This window comes from Oncorhynchus kisutch, linkage group LG29 (assembly GCF_002021735.2).
Source record: "Oncorhynchus kisutch isolate 150728-3 linkage group LG29, Okis_V2, whole genome shotgun sequence".
Classification (NCBI taxonomy): Eukaryota; Metazoa; Chordata; class Actinopteri; order Salmoniformes; family Salmonidae; genus Oncorhynchus; species Oncorhynchus kisutch.
In genome coordinates, this window is record NC_034202.2 from 26665388 (window position 1) to 26685937 (window position 20550).

The 20550-nt window shown below is 42.5% G+C and overlaps 1 protein-coding gene across 1 annotated transcript; it reads right to left on the reverse strand.

Moving 5' to 3' along the window:
• Positions 1-12482: 12482 nt before the first annotated feature.
• Positions 12483-15493, reverse strand: LOC109873849 (UDP-glucuronosyltransferase 2C1). Its single transcript, XM_074933802.1, has 2 exons — positions 15378-15493; positions 12483-14744 (listed from the first exon to the last, which is right to left on the reverse strand). Exon 2 carries the CDS (start codon positions 14733-14735, stop codon positions 13044-13046), a length of 1692 nt encoding a protein of 563 aa, XP_074789903.1. The 5' UTR covers positions 14736-14744; positions 15378-15493; the 3' UTR covers positions 12483-13043.
• Positions 15494-20550: the final 5057 nt, after the last annotated feature.

Here is a 20550-nt window from a genome sequence, read left to right on the forward strand (position 1 = left end):
CCTCTTGTTTTAGTTTCTGTCTGTAGGCAGGGATCAACAAAATGGAGTCGTGGTCAGCTTTTCCGAAAGGAGGGCGGGACAGGGCCTTATATGCGTCGCGGAAGTTAGAGTAACAATGATCCAAGGTTTTCCCACCCCTGGTTGCGCAATCGATATGCTGATAAAATTTAGGGAGTCTTGTTTTCAGATTAGCCTTGTTAAAATCCCCAGCTACAATGAATGCAGCCTCAGGATAAATGGATTCCAGTTTGCAATTAGTCAAATAAAGTTAGTTCAGAGCCATCGATGTGTCTGCATGGGGGGGATATATACGGCTGTGATTATAATCGAAGAGAATTCTCTTGGTAGATAATGCGGTCTACATTTGATTGTGAGGAATTCTAAATCAGGGGAACAGAAGGATTTGAGTTCCTGTATGTTTCTTTCATCACACCATGTCTCGTTAGCCATAAGGCATACGCCCCCGCCCCTCTTCTTACCAGAAAGATGTTTGTTTCTGTCGGCGCGATGCGTGGAGAAACCCACTGGCTGCACCGCCTCCGATAGCGTCTCTCCAGTGAGCCATGTTTCCGTGAAGCAAAGAACGTTACAGTCTCTGATGTCCCTCTGGAATGCTACCCTTGCTCGGATTTCATCAACCTGAGTCGTTTTTTTGGGTCGCTGCATGGGATGCATTCCGTTGTCCTGTTTGAGAGGCAGAACACAGGATCCGCGTCGCGAAAAACATATTCTTGGTCGTACTGATGGTGAGTTGACGCTGATCTTATATTCAGTAGTTCTTCTCGACTGTATGTAATGAAACCTAGGATGACCTGGGGTACTAATGTAAGAAATAACACGTAAAAAAACAAAAAACGGCATAGTTTGAGTCAGCAAAGCTGCATGATTATCCTGAATGGCTTTCTCCAAAGCTGTATGATGGTCCTGAATGGCTTTCTCCAAAGATGCACGTAAGCTGTCAACTTTACCATTCATTCCTTTTTCAATACTCAGCTTTTTTGAAGCTCTTTATCGTCGTCATGAGATTAGCCATGCTACTGGCACTTTGATAAATTCGTCGCAATGCTTTTCTCACCACTGCGTAGATTTCTGCCGGAGTCCATATGTTTTAGCAGTTAAGTATTTCTGTTATTGCTGTTCAAGGTAGATAGCCAGATATATGTATAGCTTGGCTAGCCAGATTACTTGCCAAACATTCCCTAAGTCTGTCAAATGACTGTCTGTAATCCTCATGGGATTCAGACTTCAGCTGCCTCCATTTACAGGCCAATCTCTATGTTGAAACTTTGAAAACGTTTAAATTAAAAAAGTTTTGAAAGACTTGGTCCCATAAAGAAGCAGCAATGTTTTTCACTGTGTACAACGGAAGTGAAAATAATGTATTATTTAGTGTCTTGTGTAGAGACACTAAACTCGGACAAAACAGAGATGCTTGTCTAGGTCCCAAGAAACAAAGAGATTTGAATCTGACAATTAATCTTGATGGTTGTACAGTCGTCTCAAATAAAACTGTGAAGGACCTCGGCATTACTCTGGACCCTGATCTCTCTTTTGATGAACATATCAAGACTGTTTCAAGAACAGCTTTTTCCCGTCTACATAACATTGCAAAAATCAGAAACTTTCTGTCCCAAAATGATGCAGAAAGATTAATCCATGCTTTTGTTACTTCTAGGTTAGACTACTGCAATGCTCTACTCTCCGGCTACCGGGATAAAGCACTAAATAAACTTCAGTTAGTGCTAAATACGGCTGCTAGAATCCTGACTAGAACCAAAAAATTGGATCATATTACTCCAGTGCTAGCCTCCCTACAATGGCTTCCTGTTAAGACAAGGGCTGATTTCAAGGTTTTACTGCTAACCTACAAAAGCATTACATTACATCTTTCTGATTTGGTCCTGCCGTACATACCTACACGTATGCTAAGGTCACAAGAAGCAGGCCTCCTCATTGTCCCTATAATTTCTGAGCAAACAGCTGAAGGCAGGGCTTTCTCCTATAGAGCTCAATTTATATGGAATGGTCTGCCTACCCATGCGAGAGACGCAGACTCGGTCTCAACCTTTAAGTCTTTACTGAAGACATATGATTGAGTGAAGTCTGGCCCAGGAGTGTGAAGGTGAACGGAAAGGCTCTGGAGCAACGAACCGCCCTTGCTGTCTTTGCCTGGCCGGTTCCCCTCTCTCCACTGGGATTCTCTGCCTCTAACCCTATTACAGCTGCTGAGTCACTGGCTTACTGGTGCTCTTCCATGCCATCCCTAGGAGGGGTGCGTTACTTGAGTGGGTTGAGTCACTGACGTGGTCTTCCTGTCTGGGTTGGAGCCATCCCCTTGGGTTGTGCCGTGGCGGAGAACATTGTGGGCTACACTCGGCCTTGTCTCAGGATGGTAAGTTGTGGTTGAAGATATCCCTCTAGTGGTGTGGGGGCTGTGCTTTGGCAAAGTGGGTGGGGTTAAATGCTTCCTGTTTGGCCCTGTCCGGGGGCATCATCGGATGGGGCCACAGTGTCTCCTGACCCCTCCTGTCTCAGCCTCCAGTATTTATGCAGCAGTAGTTTATGTGTCAGGGGCTAGGGTTAGTTTGTTATATCTGCAGTACTTCTCCTGTCTTATCCGGTGTCCTGTGTGAATTTAAGTATGCTCTCTCTAATTCTCTCTTTCTTTCTTTCTTTCTTTCTTTCTTTCTTTCTTTCTTTCTTTCTTTCTTTCTTTCTTTCTTTCTTTCTTTCTTTCTTTCTTTCTTTCTTTCTTTCTTTCTTTCTTTCTTTCTTTCTTTCTTTCTTTCTTTCTCTCTCTCTCTCTCTCTCTCTCGGAGGACCTGAGCCCTAGGACCATGCCCCAGCTGGCATGATGACTCCTTGCTGTCCCCAGTCCACCTGGCCGTGCTGCTGCTCCAGTTTCAACTGTTCTGCCTGCGGCTATGAACCCTGACCTGTTCACCGGATGTGCTACCTGTCCCAGACCTGCAGTTTGAGAGTTGACCATTCATTAAGCTGGGGATGCTACAGTAAGAGCTTGACCCTCATCAATCCTGCCGTCCTGCTGCATCTCTGAATGGTGTCCATGAGGACGTGACTTCATGGTGCCACACTGATACCTTGTCTGGTGTTGCTGACTTTGGACCTTTTATCAGACAGTCCTGCGTCTCCCCTTGGGTCAACAACACTAGAACTTCAACGGTCAATCTGGCATCTCCACAGGCAGCGGTTAACTGGATTTTGTGTGATGGGAATAACTATAGACAATCGTATGCATTGAATTGTAACATGTGTAAAATATACTTTATGTATTTCACTGAAAATCCCTCATATTTATTTTCATGTATCATTTTAAAGTTAAGAGTGAATTATTTTATTGTATTTATTTTCTAAATTGTGTTAATGCTGTGATGTCTGTTTATAGGAATATATATTAAACTTGTTAAGGATAGGGGGCAGTATTTCCCCTTTGGATGAATTGCGTGCCCATAGTGAACTGCATCAAAATCTGTCCTAAATTGCTAATATATGCATAGTATAATTAATATTGGATAGAAAACACTCTGAAGTTTCTAAAACCGTTTGAATTATGTCTGTGAGTATAACAGAACTCACAGGGCAGGCAATCTTGCAAACTAGTTTTGAAATCCTGAAAGTTGGGGCAACTTTGACGTCATCGCCCCCTCCCTTCCCAACAAGTTATGGATCTGGAAACACTTCCTATGTCTTCCACTAGATGTCCTCATTCAGTAGAAAGTGTAATGGAGCATTTGCTGTGAACTTTGACCTAATGGGAAGGAAATTGCTAGAGTGTTGCAAAATAATCATGTGCTTGAAGGCGCGTATGCGTTGGAGTGCTTCGTCTGTTCCAATCAGCCCCAGATGAACTAGGATGTCCCGGTTGGAATGTCATTCGATGTGTATGATTATAACATCCTGAAGATTGATTCTGCACTTAGTTTGACCAGTTAGGTCGACCTGTAATATGTAATTTGGAAGTTTTGATGCAAAATTATCCTGGACCAGAAGTAATTTTTTGGGCATTTGAGCTGAAAGTGGTAGCAGATGCTGCTACAAGGACACTAGAATTGAACATTATGAAACAAAACGATTTATTGTTGAACTAGGACTCCTTGCAGTACATTTTGATCGAAGACCATCAAAGGTAAGGGAATATTTATGTTGTCATTTTGTATTTCTGTTGACTCCAACATAGCGGAGAAATATTGTTACGTCTGAGCGCTGTCTCAGATTATTGCATTGTTAGGCTTTTTCTGTAACGTAAAACAAAAATGTGGTTGCATTAAGAACCAGTGTATCTTTTTAATCATATGTAGAACATGTATCTTTAGTCAAAGTTTATGATGAGTATTTCTGTTATCTGGCGTAGCTTTCAATAATTCCTCCGGACATTTTGGAGAATTTTCTGAACATGGCGTCAATGTAAACCGAGATTTATGGATATAAAATGCATTATCGAACAAAACATAAATGTACTGTGTAACATGTCATATGACTGTCATCTGATGAAGATTTTCAAGAGGTTAGTGAATGATAAAAAAAAAAAAATCCTTCTTTTGTCATTTTATATTTTGTGGTACAAAATGTTCTCTTTGTTTTGGTGGTGGTCTAACATAAATATATGCTGTGTTTTCGCCGTAAAACATTTTAAAAATCTGACACGCTGGGTAGATGAACAAGGTGTTTATCTTTAATTTGAGGTATTGGACTTGTTAATGTGTGGAGGTTAAATATTTCTAAGAATATTTTTGCATTCCCTGCGCCACCGTTTCAGCTGAACGGGAGGGGGGGGGGGGTGTAGTTCCTGTAGGGGAACCCATAGGCTTAACAAGTAAAAGGAGAATGGGAATCATGTTCGAGTTCAACTTTGCAAGGCTAGCCCAGATACCATTAGCTTTTTTTTGCGGGAGAGGGTCTCTTTCAGCTGCAGACAGCATGAGTTTTCTGATGATTTTCTTACAGGTATTTTGTCTTTTATCAGGTAAATATACTTGTATGGGAGTCCAGGCGGAGCAGTAACTTTTGCCTTCTATTTGTAGCCATTCCATGCAGGTATGTTGTGAAATGTGACGATTTTGTATTTCATGTTTAATGTGCCTAGTTAGCTGTCGTTAAAGGCCGTTGTTGCTTCATTAGTATGCCTCAGGTATAATGGTACAATAGTACACTCTAAGAAATATTGAGCACTTATTAGTGTATTGGTGTACAACATTTATAAAACAAAATGTGAGTCTTTTGATAATGTGAACATGTACATTTTGTACAATGTATATTTTTGTTGATGCTTTTACTCCTGAGTTTGCTCAGAGCGTGTTGAGGAGAGGCAAATTATACTTGTATGGGAGTCCAGACTGTAGCATTAACTTTTGCCTTGTATTTGTATCCATTCCATGCAGTCATTAAAAGAGAGACAACCGGCAGAATTGTGTCCACAGACTTGTCTTCCATCTACACCTTACCAGAACACCACGTAGAAAGGTACCGGTACAGAGCTGGTTACATTGGGGCCGTGACCTGGATCAACGTGGATCATTGTGAATTGACGTTGATCAACACCAGCTTGGTCGCCGGGAGTTGCTATGACATAAATAGGTTGGAAGAGAAATCTCTTACACAGGCAAGGATGGTTGGGTATATCTCTTAGATTAACTGATTCATTTGAAATTGTTGATTGTTGATTTATTTGTGTATATTGATAGTGAATATGACTTATATTGTTGGAAAAGGAGACCATGTTTTCAGTGATGAGCTTGAACTGGGTCTTGGGAGAGGGAGGTTTTTCAGGGAGTTGTGTCAGACCTCAGCTAGAACTATAGATGTTGTAGATTTACCACATTTTTGCTCTACTCGGGTTCCTAATAGCTCCTATAATTATGCCTAGTGACACCCCCTCAGATAGTTAAGAGGTGGCCAATCCTGACTTGGGAAATCTTATCACACAACTCGCTTATCAGATAGGACAGTCTATATCAGCTCAGATTAGGAAGGAAGGTGAGAGGAAGGAGGATAGAGGGGCACATGCTCAGATCACCAGTGCAGGCCAGACATTCACTGACACACCCTCCCTTCATTCATCTGGTATGAGCCCCCATGTTTCAGAGGGGATTGGTCTGACAAGTACTCAGTACATGAATGGGAGGAGTTCATGGATGCTTACCTGAGAAAAAGGGGCATGCCGGTCACAGAACAGTCACAGGAGATCATGTTCAAGCTTATGGGGAGAGCTAGAGACATCGTAGAGATAACGTTCCACAGCAATACATCTCTGAAACCAACTAACTCTCTTCCTTACTTTCAGCATTTTAATTACGACTCCATTCCCAATACATTATTCAAACATGTAATTTAGTGAACAGACATCGTCTTGCATCAAAATTCGCTTCGTTCTTATTTTAAGTTGAATGAATTACTCTTTCAATTTTAACCAAACAAGCTATTTAAAACATTCAGTTTATATCTTATACAAACACTAGCGACTATAACTTTCTAGGCAAAACATATAAATAGTTGTAATTACAATCATGAATGCTATTTGGATAACCAGGACTCTCCGCAAAATAAACCTATTTTACAATTGTCTGTATTCGTAAAAACAAGACACGTAACTATCGGCAATTCTCCGAAAAATAGCCCTAGTTTAAAGGTACAGGCCTTATTCCAGCTATGATTCTCCCATGCCAAATGAATAGATTAGCAGTCAAACAATAACATCGACATTTATAAACTAGGAAACAGATCTTGTGCCTTTTAATAAAAGTAGATTGTTTACTCATGCAACGTATTTCTAATACTTTACTACATCACATTAATCACGCACTGATAATTCATTTGGGGGAAAACCTTAGTCTTTGTACAGAATTATAAATTACGTCTAGATTCCCTCTTACTTTTACAGCCGCTCAATCCTTTTTCTGTCTAATCCTCTATGTGCTTTTTACCTTCTATGTATGTGTTCCCACTTTCCACCACTCTCACAATCTATGTGTATATTTTTCTATGATCGATGTATGTGCTGTTTACCGTTACCTAGTTACAATCTATGTGTATGGATTTATACGTTTTCTCTTCCCTGGAAACTTTCTCTGAAGCGTTGACTATCGATCGGATATTAGGTCTTACCTTACAACTATAAGCCATCACCCAGGGGTCGTAAATCGTAAATCCCTAGTGAACTATTATTTCAGGTTGTTTCGGAGGATTTTTAAAGTACTCTAATATCTCGTATCTCACTTCACTATTTTGGGCTTCCCTCTCCTCCTTGTTGGACACTATCCAAGTGTTGAGTAGGTTAAACTATCCTGTTAGTTATTATTCGTACAAGCCATCCGTCCTACCTAACAACACCCATTTAGTATCCCGGCTTAATAACTTGGGCAAACAGACCTCTGTTATTAAGTTTAGTTTATTTCTGGTAGCGCACCTTACCGCAGGTCTTCGCGGACCTATTTCTACTGTGTATACAACATCCTGTGTATATAGGTCATACAAAACCCACCATATCTGTTTGGAATAGCGAAGCTCCTATTATTGATCAATTCTAAACATTTTTAGAACATCAAATCAAAGATAACTTACATCATTCCTCCCAAATTCGAGAACAAAGACTATTTACCGTCGTCTTGCAGACTTCACCGTCTCTGTCGACCTTAGATAACATATACCGGCCTGTTCTTTAACCTCAATTCAGAGGCCAGGTCTTTAAATAACGGGTCTAGACCTGCCCGTGTACGGTTTTCGGAGTACTACCTTCGGAGACAGAGGCAGGTTTGAAAATCCGCTCAAAGGACCAAATTGTCATTGGAATTTCATAATTCCTATATGTGTACATTAATTAAATTACTCAGTCTATTTTATAAGAATTTGTAAGATTCCTATATGCATAAAATAGACAGAGACCAGTCTTATCAAAATTAGATAGTATTAGTAAATAGTATTTATTCTCAGAGCTCGCTGCCATGAAACCACGAACAACAGTTTATTTACAAAATATGACGTCATAGATTATAAAATGTCCTTCCTCCTATCGACCAGGGCAAAACAGTTTCAAAAGTTTATTCCAACCCCCTTGCTCGCTCACTCCACACACACACTTATCAAGATTCACTTCTGGAATCTTCACCTTCATCCATCACTATTTAGAAGACAGTTCCAGATAATGGACAACCCAGGAAAACACTCTCTGCCTTATCTAAACATCACAGAGCTAAGTTGAGTCGGTTCAACCATAGGTTAACGATCCTTTCTGCTTACTTAAAACCCACAATCCATTTCCTCCCCAATGGAATGGTATTTATGTTTAATTACCCCCTGTTTCATGCTACACAATCCCTTCCTTATGAATTAACATTATTAATCAGATATAACAAAATAGAGTAGAGTTTAATTAGTTATAGTTCTATTTAAAATGTAGATATTGTTTAGTCATTATTCATAAAATTCCTAACAAACCTCATAATAACCCTAAAGTGATAATAGATATACTGAAATCACGTTTCAGTGAGTCGACATATTCATTCATGCCTCTTGTCGATTTTTGTAACACTTTGCCAGTACTAGGAGAAAATGTCATGGAGTACTGGATCCGTCTGAACAAGGCAGTAGATGTGGCCGACAAGTGTTTGAGGGGGCAGGGTCAGAGCATTGAGAACTCCAGCCAAGAGGTAACGATGATGTTTATGAAACACTGCCCAGATACTTCTCTTTCTGCGGTTTTAAAGTTCAAAACAGCTAATAGTTGGACGGCAGCTGAGATACAAGAACGTCTAGACGAGTATCAGTCTGAAATGTATGCCCAAATGCTAACCAGGTCAAAGCGCCCTGCTGCTGTGAGACAGGTGACCACACATGTCCAGACGTCTGTACTTGAAGATGAAGTGACAACTTGTCCAGTGTCTCCTAGCCAGAGTGAGGTACTTGTCACACCCTCTAATCAAACTGAGGGAAACTGCATGCACACTTTCATAAGCTTACTTGATCATGTGCTAACACAGAACACTCAGACAACAGTAAGACCGCAGCACCCACCTAGCCAAGGGTACTCTTACAGGAAATATTGCACGGTGTGTAACGGCACAAACCACCCTACGCTTGCACACTGTAGAAGGGAGGGCCTGTGTTTGTCATGCTTTGAATCAGGTCACTGGAAGAAAAACTGTCCGAAATCTGGGCCTAGATACAGTGAGGAGCCCACACACGCAACCCATGGTGTGGAGCCATTAAACTAGCAGGCCTGCATTTGGAGGGGGATTATGCGGTTCAAGAGAAACAAACACTTGAGTGTGATGAAGATTTAGAACGACGATATGTGAATGCATGTAGTGCAGCACCAGAAGGGGTTCGGGTCATAGCACAGAATATACAAAGAGTAACGCCATTTGAAAAACTTTTTTCTGCCCCAGTCACTGTAAATAACCAGTTCCAATTGACACTGGCTCCATGGCCTGTAAGCGAATCAGCAGAACAAAGAATGCTTGCGGAAAATATTAGTCTAGAGAAGAAGCCACTTTCAGAGCCAGTCATTCTCGTTGGTGTAGGGGGGAAAACGGCACCACCACAATGCATATATGAAGTTGACCTTAACGTGTATGGGATTAGTTGTTTAGTTGCTATGCTCATTGTCCCAGGTCAGCATGATGATCTCATTCTCGGTACAAACTTGATAAAGCACCTTATGCATCAAATGAAGGGTACTGACGAGTACTGGAGACTCATATCAGAATGTACGTCGCAGCTATCACCTGCAGGTGAATACGTATTGAACATGATGACTAACCTGACATGTTGGCAGAGTGAAGAAACGCCCCAAAAAATAGGGACAGTCAAACTCAACCAGGCTGTCACACTCCTTGCTAAACAAGAGCATCTAATATGGGGGAGACTTCCCAAATGTGTGCCAATGTCTCCAGGGAGCACTATTGTGGTCGAACCCACTTCATCCAAGACCATTCCATGAAACATCATGGTGGGCTGAGTCATCACACCCGTGGGTGCTGAAGGGGGTTCACCTTGGGGTCATGATAGGGGTTGTACCAAATGTTTGATGTATTATAATAATTTATTATGCTTATGTTGTATTAATAGAAGGGGAGGGGTTATAAAACCCATCCCTCCTTACATTTATGGGGTCCTAGACTACAGATTAACAATATATATACATTATGAGGTTTAATATTGTTTCCCAGTACTTTTCTAGGCTCTCTGCCTCCTGTGAAAAAACTGTCTGAGAAATGTGTGACTGTGAAGACAGAACTCTGCAGGGGAGTGTAAGAGATAAGAGATTAGTCAGACATTCCACTATAAATCAATCAATCATGACCCCAATCAGTCAATCATCAAGAGAGGAGTTAGTTCAGTTACAATGATGTGTTCTCTAAGAACGCATTGGATTGTGGCGAAGCCAAGGGCTTTGAGCATCGTATTCGGGTCACATTTTGCCATACCATATCGTAGTGTTCCGCCTGCCCATTACCAGAAACTACGACAAGTATTGAAGGAAATGGAGGAACAGGAAATGATCAGGAAATCTGTCAGTGAATATGCTTCTCTAGTAATGGTGTGGAAGAAAGATGGTGGGCTTCGTATATGTACAGATTTCAGATGGCTAAATGCAAGAACACTCAAAGATGCACACCCACTTCCACACCAATCTGACTGTTTTGCAGCCTTAGGGGGCAACACCTAATTCAGTACGATGGACTTGACCTCAGGCTTTTACAACATACCCTACAGTTGAAGTTGGAAGTTTACATACACACGCCTTAGCAAAATGCATTTCAACTCAGTTTTTCACAATTCCTGACATTAAATCCTTGTAAAATTCCCTGTCTTAGGTCAGTTAGGATAACAACTTTATTTTAAGAATGTGAAATGTCAGAATAATAGTAGAGAGAATTATTTATTTTATATTTTATTTCCTTCGTCACATTCCCAGTGGGTCAGAAGTTTACATACACTTAATTAGTATTTGGTAGCATTGCCTTTAAACTGTTTAACTTGGGTTAAATGTTTCGGGTAGCCTTCCACAAGCTTCCCACAATAAGTTAGGTGAATTTTGGCCCATTCCTCCTGACAGAGGTGGTGTAACTGTGTCAGGTTTGTAGGCCTCCTTGCTCACACATGCTTTTTCTGTTTTGCCCACACATGTTCTATAGGATTGAGGTCAGGGCTTTGTGATGGCCAAATATATTTAAACTTAAATATATTTGGCTAAGGTGTATGTAAACTTCCAACTGTATGGCAGCCAAACTTGGAGACGCAGCAACAAAGGAAGATGAGTGTGAAGTGTTCTTGGAGGAAAATAACCAAATGGAAAGGATACAACACTTCAATGAGCAGCAAAGGAAGATTTTGAAGTTCAGAAATGTGAATTGGAATGACTACAGGCAGAGAGAGAGATGTAAGGGCAGATTGGGTCAGGTTGGAGGCCTACAACCAGGAGGTAGTATGGGAAACTAGCTTCAAAACTGCCGACAACATTACTCCAACTACCAACCAACAACCCTCCAATGTCCCAGCATCATCATCTCATGTGGCTGTGACTTCTCTGGCTCAAGCCTTCCAAGATAGCATAGCCCTTAATCGACTTCCAATGCCAAAACATTTGTTTTCAATGGGGATCCAATTCAATTCCTTGAGTGGAAAGCCTAATTTGCGTCACTTATCTATCGAAGAAGCATCTCGTCAGCTGACAAGCTTTATTATCTTAAGAAGTACGTGGGTGGACCTGCTTGTAAGACCCTGGATGGTACTTTCTACAGAAATTATGATTGAGCCTACAAACGCATGGCACAAACTCAACCATAGATATGGCCAGCCATTTGTCATACAGAGGGCATTTAGCGAAAGGCTAAATTCAACCTAAGGATGCTGTAGGACTCAGAACATTTTTCAGAATCGTTTAAAGCCTGTCAAGATGCAATACCTCGTGTTATAGGTCTTCAGATATTAAATTGCTGTGAAGAGAATCAGAAGCTAGTTCAAAAACTGCCTTACTGGGCAGCTTCTCACTGGAACATACAAGTTACACAAACCTTGAACAATAGTCAAGGATTCCCTAGTTTCCAGGACTTTGCTACTTTTGTGACAATGGAAGCAGAGATTGCCTGCAATCCGATAACTTCTTTCTATGCTCTCCATTCATCCAAATGTACCACTGAGAAAAGATAGGTCAGGGAGACCAAGAGTAAAAAGGCTAGCGTTCTCAGCACTCAAACAATCACAGATAGTGAGAATCAGTCAGTCAAAGGAAGTGCAAGACTTCGTGTTTGTTTTGCCAGGACAACAAGCATCAGCTCCATGGCTGTTCTAAATTCATGACTAAGTCTCTGGGGGAGAGACTGAAAAGACCAAATGGAATGCTGTGGTGGCTTAAATTTACAACACCAGTCTAGACATGTTGACATGATGACTGTGGTGGCTTAAATGTACAATACCAGTCTAGACATGCTGAGATGATGACTGTTTGTTTTGCCATAAAACATTACACCTAAATGAGAGGGAAAGACATTAAGTACATTTGAACAGAATTTATGTAGTAAATAATCACTTCAGATGTGTTTTTCTTTATTTTGAATTATTAGATGAATTGTTAATCCTCCACCAATTGACTTAAAACACTTAAATCCAGTTATGATTTTTCATATTTCATGCACTCAAAAATCAAATGTAACAACCTTTTGAATTTAGTTTTTAGATTTGTTTTAGAATATTGACAAAATAATACTAGACAATTTCATTTTCAGCATGTTTCATGCTGCTCCATACTTTTAGACAGGTATTTCATCACTATCGAAGTAAGCTTTCTTTCAGCAAACGTATATGTGGCAGCAAACAAATGTATGTGACAGAAAACAAATGTATAGAACAATTTCCTAAACAACCTGTATTATGTACCAGTATTGTTTACCATTTGCATATGATCCACACCGAATTGTGAGTAAGAAATACAGTACAACTTATTCTGTTTGGACCAGCAGGTCTCCCGGTTTACTTACCTTTGCTCTTCACTGTCTGGGTTTCTCAGTTTTCTTCTTATCTCTGTTTTATTTTTTATCTAGTTGAGGTATGTTTTCCACTCTTTTTGATTCTGGTTTAGCACTGTTCTCTATCTTCGTGTTCCCTAAATGGGGCATTGTCTTCTTGGACCTTCGTTTGAGTAGCACTCTGACAAAGGAGAACAGAGCCCCTACAGAGCCCAGTGGGATGGTCAGTAGTAAGGCCACCACATCCAGGCTGTAGTATGAGTACCAGGGCATGCTGTAGGCCTCAGTACGGAGGTGGGATGCTCCTTTGTTCCTGATCACATACTCAACCCAGAAGACTGCCCGATCCAGTGGATGCAGAGGCTGGTCTCTGTGTAGGCTTGAAAGTCTCTTCATGTTGCGCTGGTAAGAAGGGTTCTTCAGGATGTCCTGCAACGCCTCCAGGAACTCCCATTCCGTGAGTGTGGCTGCATCCAGCACCTGGGCCGCTCCCTTGGCTTGCAGACGCACTAGGTTGTCCTGCTGGTCAAACAGCAGAGGCAGGCCCAGCACAGGGACACCATGGTAGATGGCCTCATAAACACCATTGGTGCCTCCATGGCCCACGAAGGCGCGGGTCTTTGGGTGGCCCAGGAGATCGTTCTGGGGAAGCCAGTCCAGCAGCAGGGTGTTGTTTCCTAGAGATGACGGTCTTTTTCCCATTAACTTCCATACAACCTTCTGTGGCAGTTGGGCAAAGGCGGCAGCAACAGCCTCAGTCACCTCTTTAGGCAGAGCAGAGATTAGGGTGCCCAGGGACATCACCACCACCCCCTGCTCCCCAGAGCTCTGCATGAAGGCCTCCAGCTCCCCAGGCAGTGGCTTGGCCGGTCGGCACTGGAACCCCCCTATGTAGACCACATTAGGCATAGTGGGCCGTGGGAACTCAAATACAAAGTCCACCCTCATCAGCCACATGTCAGCTGACTGCTGCAAGGATAGCAGGTTAGTCCCTGGGGGGAAATGCTGATCCAGTATGTCACTGTAAATGGGTAGCACCAACAGGCGCTCTTGGAGGAGGTTGATGATGTAATGTATGAGGTTTTGTGTCCTCTGGAGGAGACCCATGTTGTCAGTGAGCCCAGAGCCTGGGACAGGCACATACGAGATAGGAGAGGGGGCTACGGAGAAATGGCCCTCTCCAAAGCTCATCCAGCGCACATTGTAGACCATGGTCAGGTTGAGGTAATGTGCTAAGATGATACCAGCAGGCATGCCGGGGTCCGTGACCATGACATCAAAGCTTGAGTCCTTAAGCTGTGTCATCAGGGCCCAGTCCTCCAGCATAATGGAGAGCATGGTGCGGGTGGAGCTGTGGGCAGCTCTCAGAATGGACACCAGCTCTCTGATCTGGACCAGGCTGCCCATCACCAGGCCTTTCCTGCGTCCCTCCAGGACATTACGCACCGCCTGCTCAAAAAAGCCCAGGTCGAACGTTGTAACCCCCAGCTTTACCGTGACTGAAGTGTAGTGTGGTGAACGCTCCCTGACGAACCAGCTGTCAGCCTGTCGTATCACAGTCACCTGGTGACTACGCCCATGGAGCTCCTTCACCAGCACCTCCATGTTGACCCAGTGGCTGCCGTCTATAGGGAACACAAGGATCCTGCTGCCATGGCAACCAAGGGGCAGTGTGAGGTGGAGGAGCATCAATGGGAGGAGGAGCCAGGCAAAGGTGGGCAGAACCAGAGATCTCTGCACACGCTCAGACATTTCTCTCTCCTTCACAGAAACAAGATCATTGTCATGGGAAACTGAAATGTCAAAAATCTATACAAAATGGTATCCAATTTTATAATAGCAACACAAAAACAAAAATGTATATAAAAAATAATGTAATGCATAGAGTCTATATTAATGTACAGTACAATTACAGTAAGCTTGGAATTATACATTTTCCACAAATTTGAATTTACTATATTTTGAATTTGAATTTTGATTGATTAAATTTTTATTCCTGTTCTGTGTGATACTGTTTGATTGAGGCCGGTGATTAATAAGTATTCACCACTACGAGCTCAGAGGAGACTAAATCAATTTATTTTGAATCTCAATGATGTTATTGTCTGACATAAATTTTACTCTGCGTATCAAGACTTCTTTAAAATGAGAAAGAGTATTAATCCGAAAGGGATTAAAGTAGAGGCTTGATAATATAAGATGTATATTATTGGACTCCATAAAGATAAATAGCAATGTGCCCGTCAGTATTAGGTTATGAGTTGATTAGCAAGAAGAGTGTCATTAAGAGTGATTTTGGGGGCTGAGCAGGCATACAAGCTAACGAGCTGAGCCATCGAGAATACACTGAATAATATATTTGATTAACAGAGTATAAAATCTGTACTTTCATACCTTGATGAAGGGTGATGCAAGGTATTATGGTCGTGCAACCTCCTTCTCTCTCCTGATACCTCCTCTTGTAGCCGAGGTCCTCTGGTCAAAATGCTCCTTCAGTCCAAACTGCAGCTAGAACGATAAAGATGTAGTGTCCACATAAGCAGAAACTCACATAATGGAGATTGGGAGGAAATACACTAACATGTCAGAAAGTAATCCTAGTGTGTTCCACAGCTCTGGTGGAAGAGGACTTGGAGGAGAGGGAGTTTGAGTTTGCACAGCTATTGTTCTCCATTTAGAACTACAGTCTAATCCCTCATTGGGAAATAGGCCCTATAAACTGGCGAAACCCTAGATCCCTCTATGAATGTGAGCCCTTTCTCCCCAGCATATTACATGAAAATAGGAATGCTTTCACAAACGTAAGGTTTTGCATAGTGCTTAATAACAATTCATGCCACAGATCTTATGCAAACGTGTTTCTCATTGACAACTTATTCATGCAAATTGATCCTGTAGACAGTCTTTTCTAATATACCAAGATGTTTTATATATGAAGTAACATTCCAACAGAAGAGAAACACAATATAAATGACTTTATTACATGTCAAGACAATGAGCAGAGGCCATTACCATCAAATAGACCTCAGACTATTAACCATATAAAAACATATTTTCAACAATCTAATTATTTCATTGACTGTGAACATTATAGCAAGATCAGCTATCAGTATGTTATTAGATGAAGCAGCAGAGCTCAGCATTTGGAGGGTTGGGTGGAGACAGGGGTGTTCACCATATGGTTAGACATGTCAGGGGGCATCATGAAAGCAGGGTTATAGGCAGGTGGGTCAGAAGTTGTCATTTGTGAATGGCCTGCAATGGCATGTTGGTCAGATGCCATCTTCATATGACCCCTCCGGTCATCTCAGGGGGCCCTCCCATCATACCAGGGGGCATCTCAACCATGCTGGAGGACTGTGGGCTGTTCATGACGTAGCCCTGTTGGTTGGGGGACCGTGGGTCGGTTTTGACGTAGCTCTGTTAGTTGGGGGACTGTGGGCCGGTTATGATGTAGCCCTGTTGGTTGGGGGACCGTGGGTCGGTTTTGACGTAGCTCTGTTGGTTGGGGGACCGTGGGTCGGTTTTGACGTAGCTCTGTTGGTTGGGGGACTGTGGGCCGGTTTTGACGTAGCCCTGTTGGTTGGGGGACTGTGGGCCGGTTATGACGTAGCTCTGTTGGTTGGGGGACTGTGGGCCGGTTATGACGTAGCTCTGTTGGTTGGGGGACTGTGGGCCGGTTATGATGTAGCTCTGTTGGTTGGGGGACTGTGGGCCGGTTATGACGTAGCCCTGTTGGTTGGGGGACTGCCTAAATGACTACAGACCCATAGCACTCACGCCCGTAGCCATGAAGTGCTTTGAAAGGCTGGTAATGGCTCACATCAACACCATTATCCCATAAACCCTAGACCCACTCCAATTTGCATACCGCCCAAACATATCCACAGATGATGCAATCTCTATTGCACTCCACACTGCCCTTTCCCACCTGGACAAAAGGAACACTTATATGAGAATGCTATTCATTGACTACAGTTCAGCATTCAACACCATAGTACCCTCAAAGCTCATCACTAAGCTAAGGATCCTGGGACTAAACACCTCCCTCTGCAACTGGATCCTGGACTTCCTGATGGGCCGCCCCCAGGTAATGAGGGTAGGTAGTAACACATCTGCCATGCTGATCCTCAGCACGGGGGCCCCTCAGGGGTGCGGGCTCAGGCCCCTCCTGTACTCCCTGTTTACTCATGACTGCCTACCCATGTGAGAGACGCAGACTTGGTCTCAACCTTTAAGTCTTTACTGAAGACTCATCTCTTCAGTGGGTCATATGATTGAGTGTAGTCTGGCCCAGGAGTGTGAAGGTGAACGGAAAGGCTCTGGAGCAACGAACCGCCCTTGCTGTCTCTGCCTGGCCGGTTCCCCTCGTTCCACTGGGATTCTCTGCCTCTAACCCTATTACAGGGGCTGAGTCACTGGCTTACTGGTGCTCTTTCATGCCGTCCCTAGGAGGGGTGCGTCACTTGAGTGGGTTGAGTCATTGATGTGATCTTACTGTCTGGGTTGGCGCCCCTCCTTGGGTTGTGCCGTGGTGGAGATCTTTGTGGGCTATACTCGGCCTTGTCTCAGGATGTTAAGTTGGTGGTTGAAGATATCCCTCTAGTGGTGTGGGGGTTGTGCTTTGGCAAAGTGGGTGGGGTTATATCCTTCCTGTTTGGCCCTGTCCGGGGGTATCATTGGATGGAGCCACAGTGTCTCCTGACCCCTCCTGTCTCAGCCTCCAGTATTTATGCTGCAGTAGTTTGTGTCGGGGGGCTACGGTCAGTTTGTTATATCTGGAGTATTTCTCCTGTCTTATCTGGTGTCCTGTGTGAATTTCAGTATGCTCTCTCTAATTCTCTCTTTCTCTCTTTCTTTCTCTCTCTCGGAGGACCTGAGCCCTAGGACCATGCCTCAGGACTACCTGGCATGATGACTCCTTGCTGTCCCCAGTCCCCCTGGCCATGCTGCTGCTCCAATTTCAACTGTTCTGCCTGCGGCTATGGAATCCTGACCTGTTCACCTGACGTGCTACATGTCCCAGACATGCTTTTTCCTACTCTCTAGAGACAGCAGGAGTGGTAGAGATACTCTTAATGACCGGCTATGAAAAGCCAACTTACATTTACTACTGAGGTGCTGACTTGCTGCACCCTCGACAACTACTGTGATTATTATTATTTGACCATGCTGGTCATTTATGAACATTTGAACATCTTGGCCATGTTCTGTTATAATCTCCACCCGGCACAGCCAGAAGAGGACTGGCCACCCCTCATACCTGGTTCCTCTCTAGGTTTCTAGGGAGTTTTTCCTAGCCACCGTGCTTCTACACCTGCATTGCTTGCTGTTTGGGGTTTTAGGCTGGGTTTCTATACAGCACTTTGAAATATCAGCTGATGAATGAAGGGCTATATAAATACATTTGATTGGATATAACATTAATGTCTAGCAACCCTCATTTCGGACAACTTCAGCATTTCACCTTATTAGCAACTTTTTAGCTACTTTGCAACTACTTAGCATGTTAGCCAATCCTTCCCTTAACACTAACCCTAACCTGAACCATTTAAGCTAACCTTAATCTTAACCCTAACCATAACTAACCCTAAAACCTAGAGCTAGCTAACGGTAGTGTTTGCCACATAGCCAATGTTAGCCGCAATACATTGGTATTCGTAACATATAGGTTTTGGAAATTCGTAGCATATTGTAAATTTTGCAGATTCTTAACATATTGTACGAATTGCAATTCGTGTCATATTTTACGAATTGCATTTATTAATATATCATATTCATTGTAATTATTAACATATCCACATCCACAAATGACAAATTAGCACAAGCGATATGAAACGTAACATATCATACAACATTTAGTGTCTCAGGTTTACATACAGAATAATACGAAATGCTCTGCGACCACGTTGAGTTACTAAATCTTTTTTTAGTTGAGCCCCCTCTGATTTATTACAGACCTATGCCTGCATTCAGTTCCAGCGCTAACTTCGTGATAACTGACAACTGAATAGAAGTTTCATTGTTTTTGTTTAGGCGATGTTGGAGGTGTGGCTGTGTTGGAGCTGTCAAATCGGGGAGCGGCTTCTCTTGTTGTCATTGTCACGAAAAGAAATAAGGACTCATATCAGCCTAATTAAGGAGTAGATTATAACACACATTCCAGTGTTTGAACTGTGTTACTGTATTTGTATTATGGCAGCTTCCTGATTTGACAACTCCAAATAAAACTATGACACTGCTATGCAGTTGTTGGTGGGCGCAGATTTGGGCAGAACTGATTGAATCTAGACCTTAAACTCACAAAATGCTGCCAGGAAAGTACAGCGTAACACAATTGTGGCCTACTGTTGTTTCCTCATTAACATTCCACCTTTAACCCTGTAAAGATATTACCAAATGTTCTGTAAAATAATAACCATTTTACCCATGTCACACAATTATCTATTCTCTAATTATAGTACTTGTATTATTGAGAAAAAAAATGTTCATTAAGAAATATTGGCTATATACAGAACTTGCAAAAGTATTCACCCCCTTGGGGATTTTCCTATTTTTTCTATTTTTATTTGGATTTCATGTAATGGACGTACACAAAATAGTCCAAATTGGTGAAGTGAAATGAAAAAAAATACCTTGTTTCAAAAAATGTAAACAAATTAAAAACAGAAAAGTGGTGCGTGCATATGTATTCACCTCCTTTGCTATGAAGCTCCTAAATAAGATCTGGTGCAACCAATTACCTTCAGAAGTTACATAATTGGTTAAATAAAGTCCACCTGTGTGCAATCTAAGTGTCAAATGATCTGTCACATGATCTCAGTGTATATATACACCTCTTCTGAAAGGCCTCAGAGTCTGCAACACCACTAAGCAAGGGGCACCGCTAAGCAAGGGGCACCACCAAGGAAACGGCACCATGAAGACCAAGGAGCGCTCCAAACAGGTCAGGGACAAAGTTGTGGAGAGGTATAGATCAGGGTTGGGTTATAAAAAAATATCCAAAACTTTGAACATCCCACTGAGCACAGTTAAATCCACTAAAAAGTGGAAAGAATATGGCACCACAACAAACCTGCCAAGAGAGGGCCGCTCACCAAAACTCACGGACCAGGCAAGGAGGGCATTAATCAGAGAGGCAACAAAGAGACCAAAGTTAACCCAGAAGGAGCTACAAAGCTCCACAGCGGAGATTGGAGTATCTATCCATAGGACAACGTTGAGCGGTACACTCCACAGAGCTGGGCTTTACAGAATAGTGGACAGAAAAAAAACATTGCTTAAAGAAAACAATAAGCAAACACATTTGGTGTTTGCCAAAAGGCATGTGGGAGACTCCCCAAACATATGGAAGAATGAACTCTGGTCAGATGAGAGTAAAATTGAGCTTTTTGGCCGTCAAGGAAAACTCTATGTCTGGCACAAACCCAACACCTCCCATCACCCTGAGAACACCATTGTCACGTTTCTTCAAAATCGAACCCAGAAGCAGACCAGGACAAGGAGAGTCGGAAGAAGGTGAGTATTTATTTACAAGTGAATGTGAGTGGGTAGATATATCCAGGTG

What these genes read in the sequence shown, in the direction of transcription:
- LOC109873849 (XM_074933802.1), bottom strand. Translation starts at nt 14,735, where the DNA reads ATGTCTGAGCGTGTGCAGAGATCTCTGGTTCTGCCCACCTTTGCCTGG.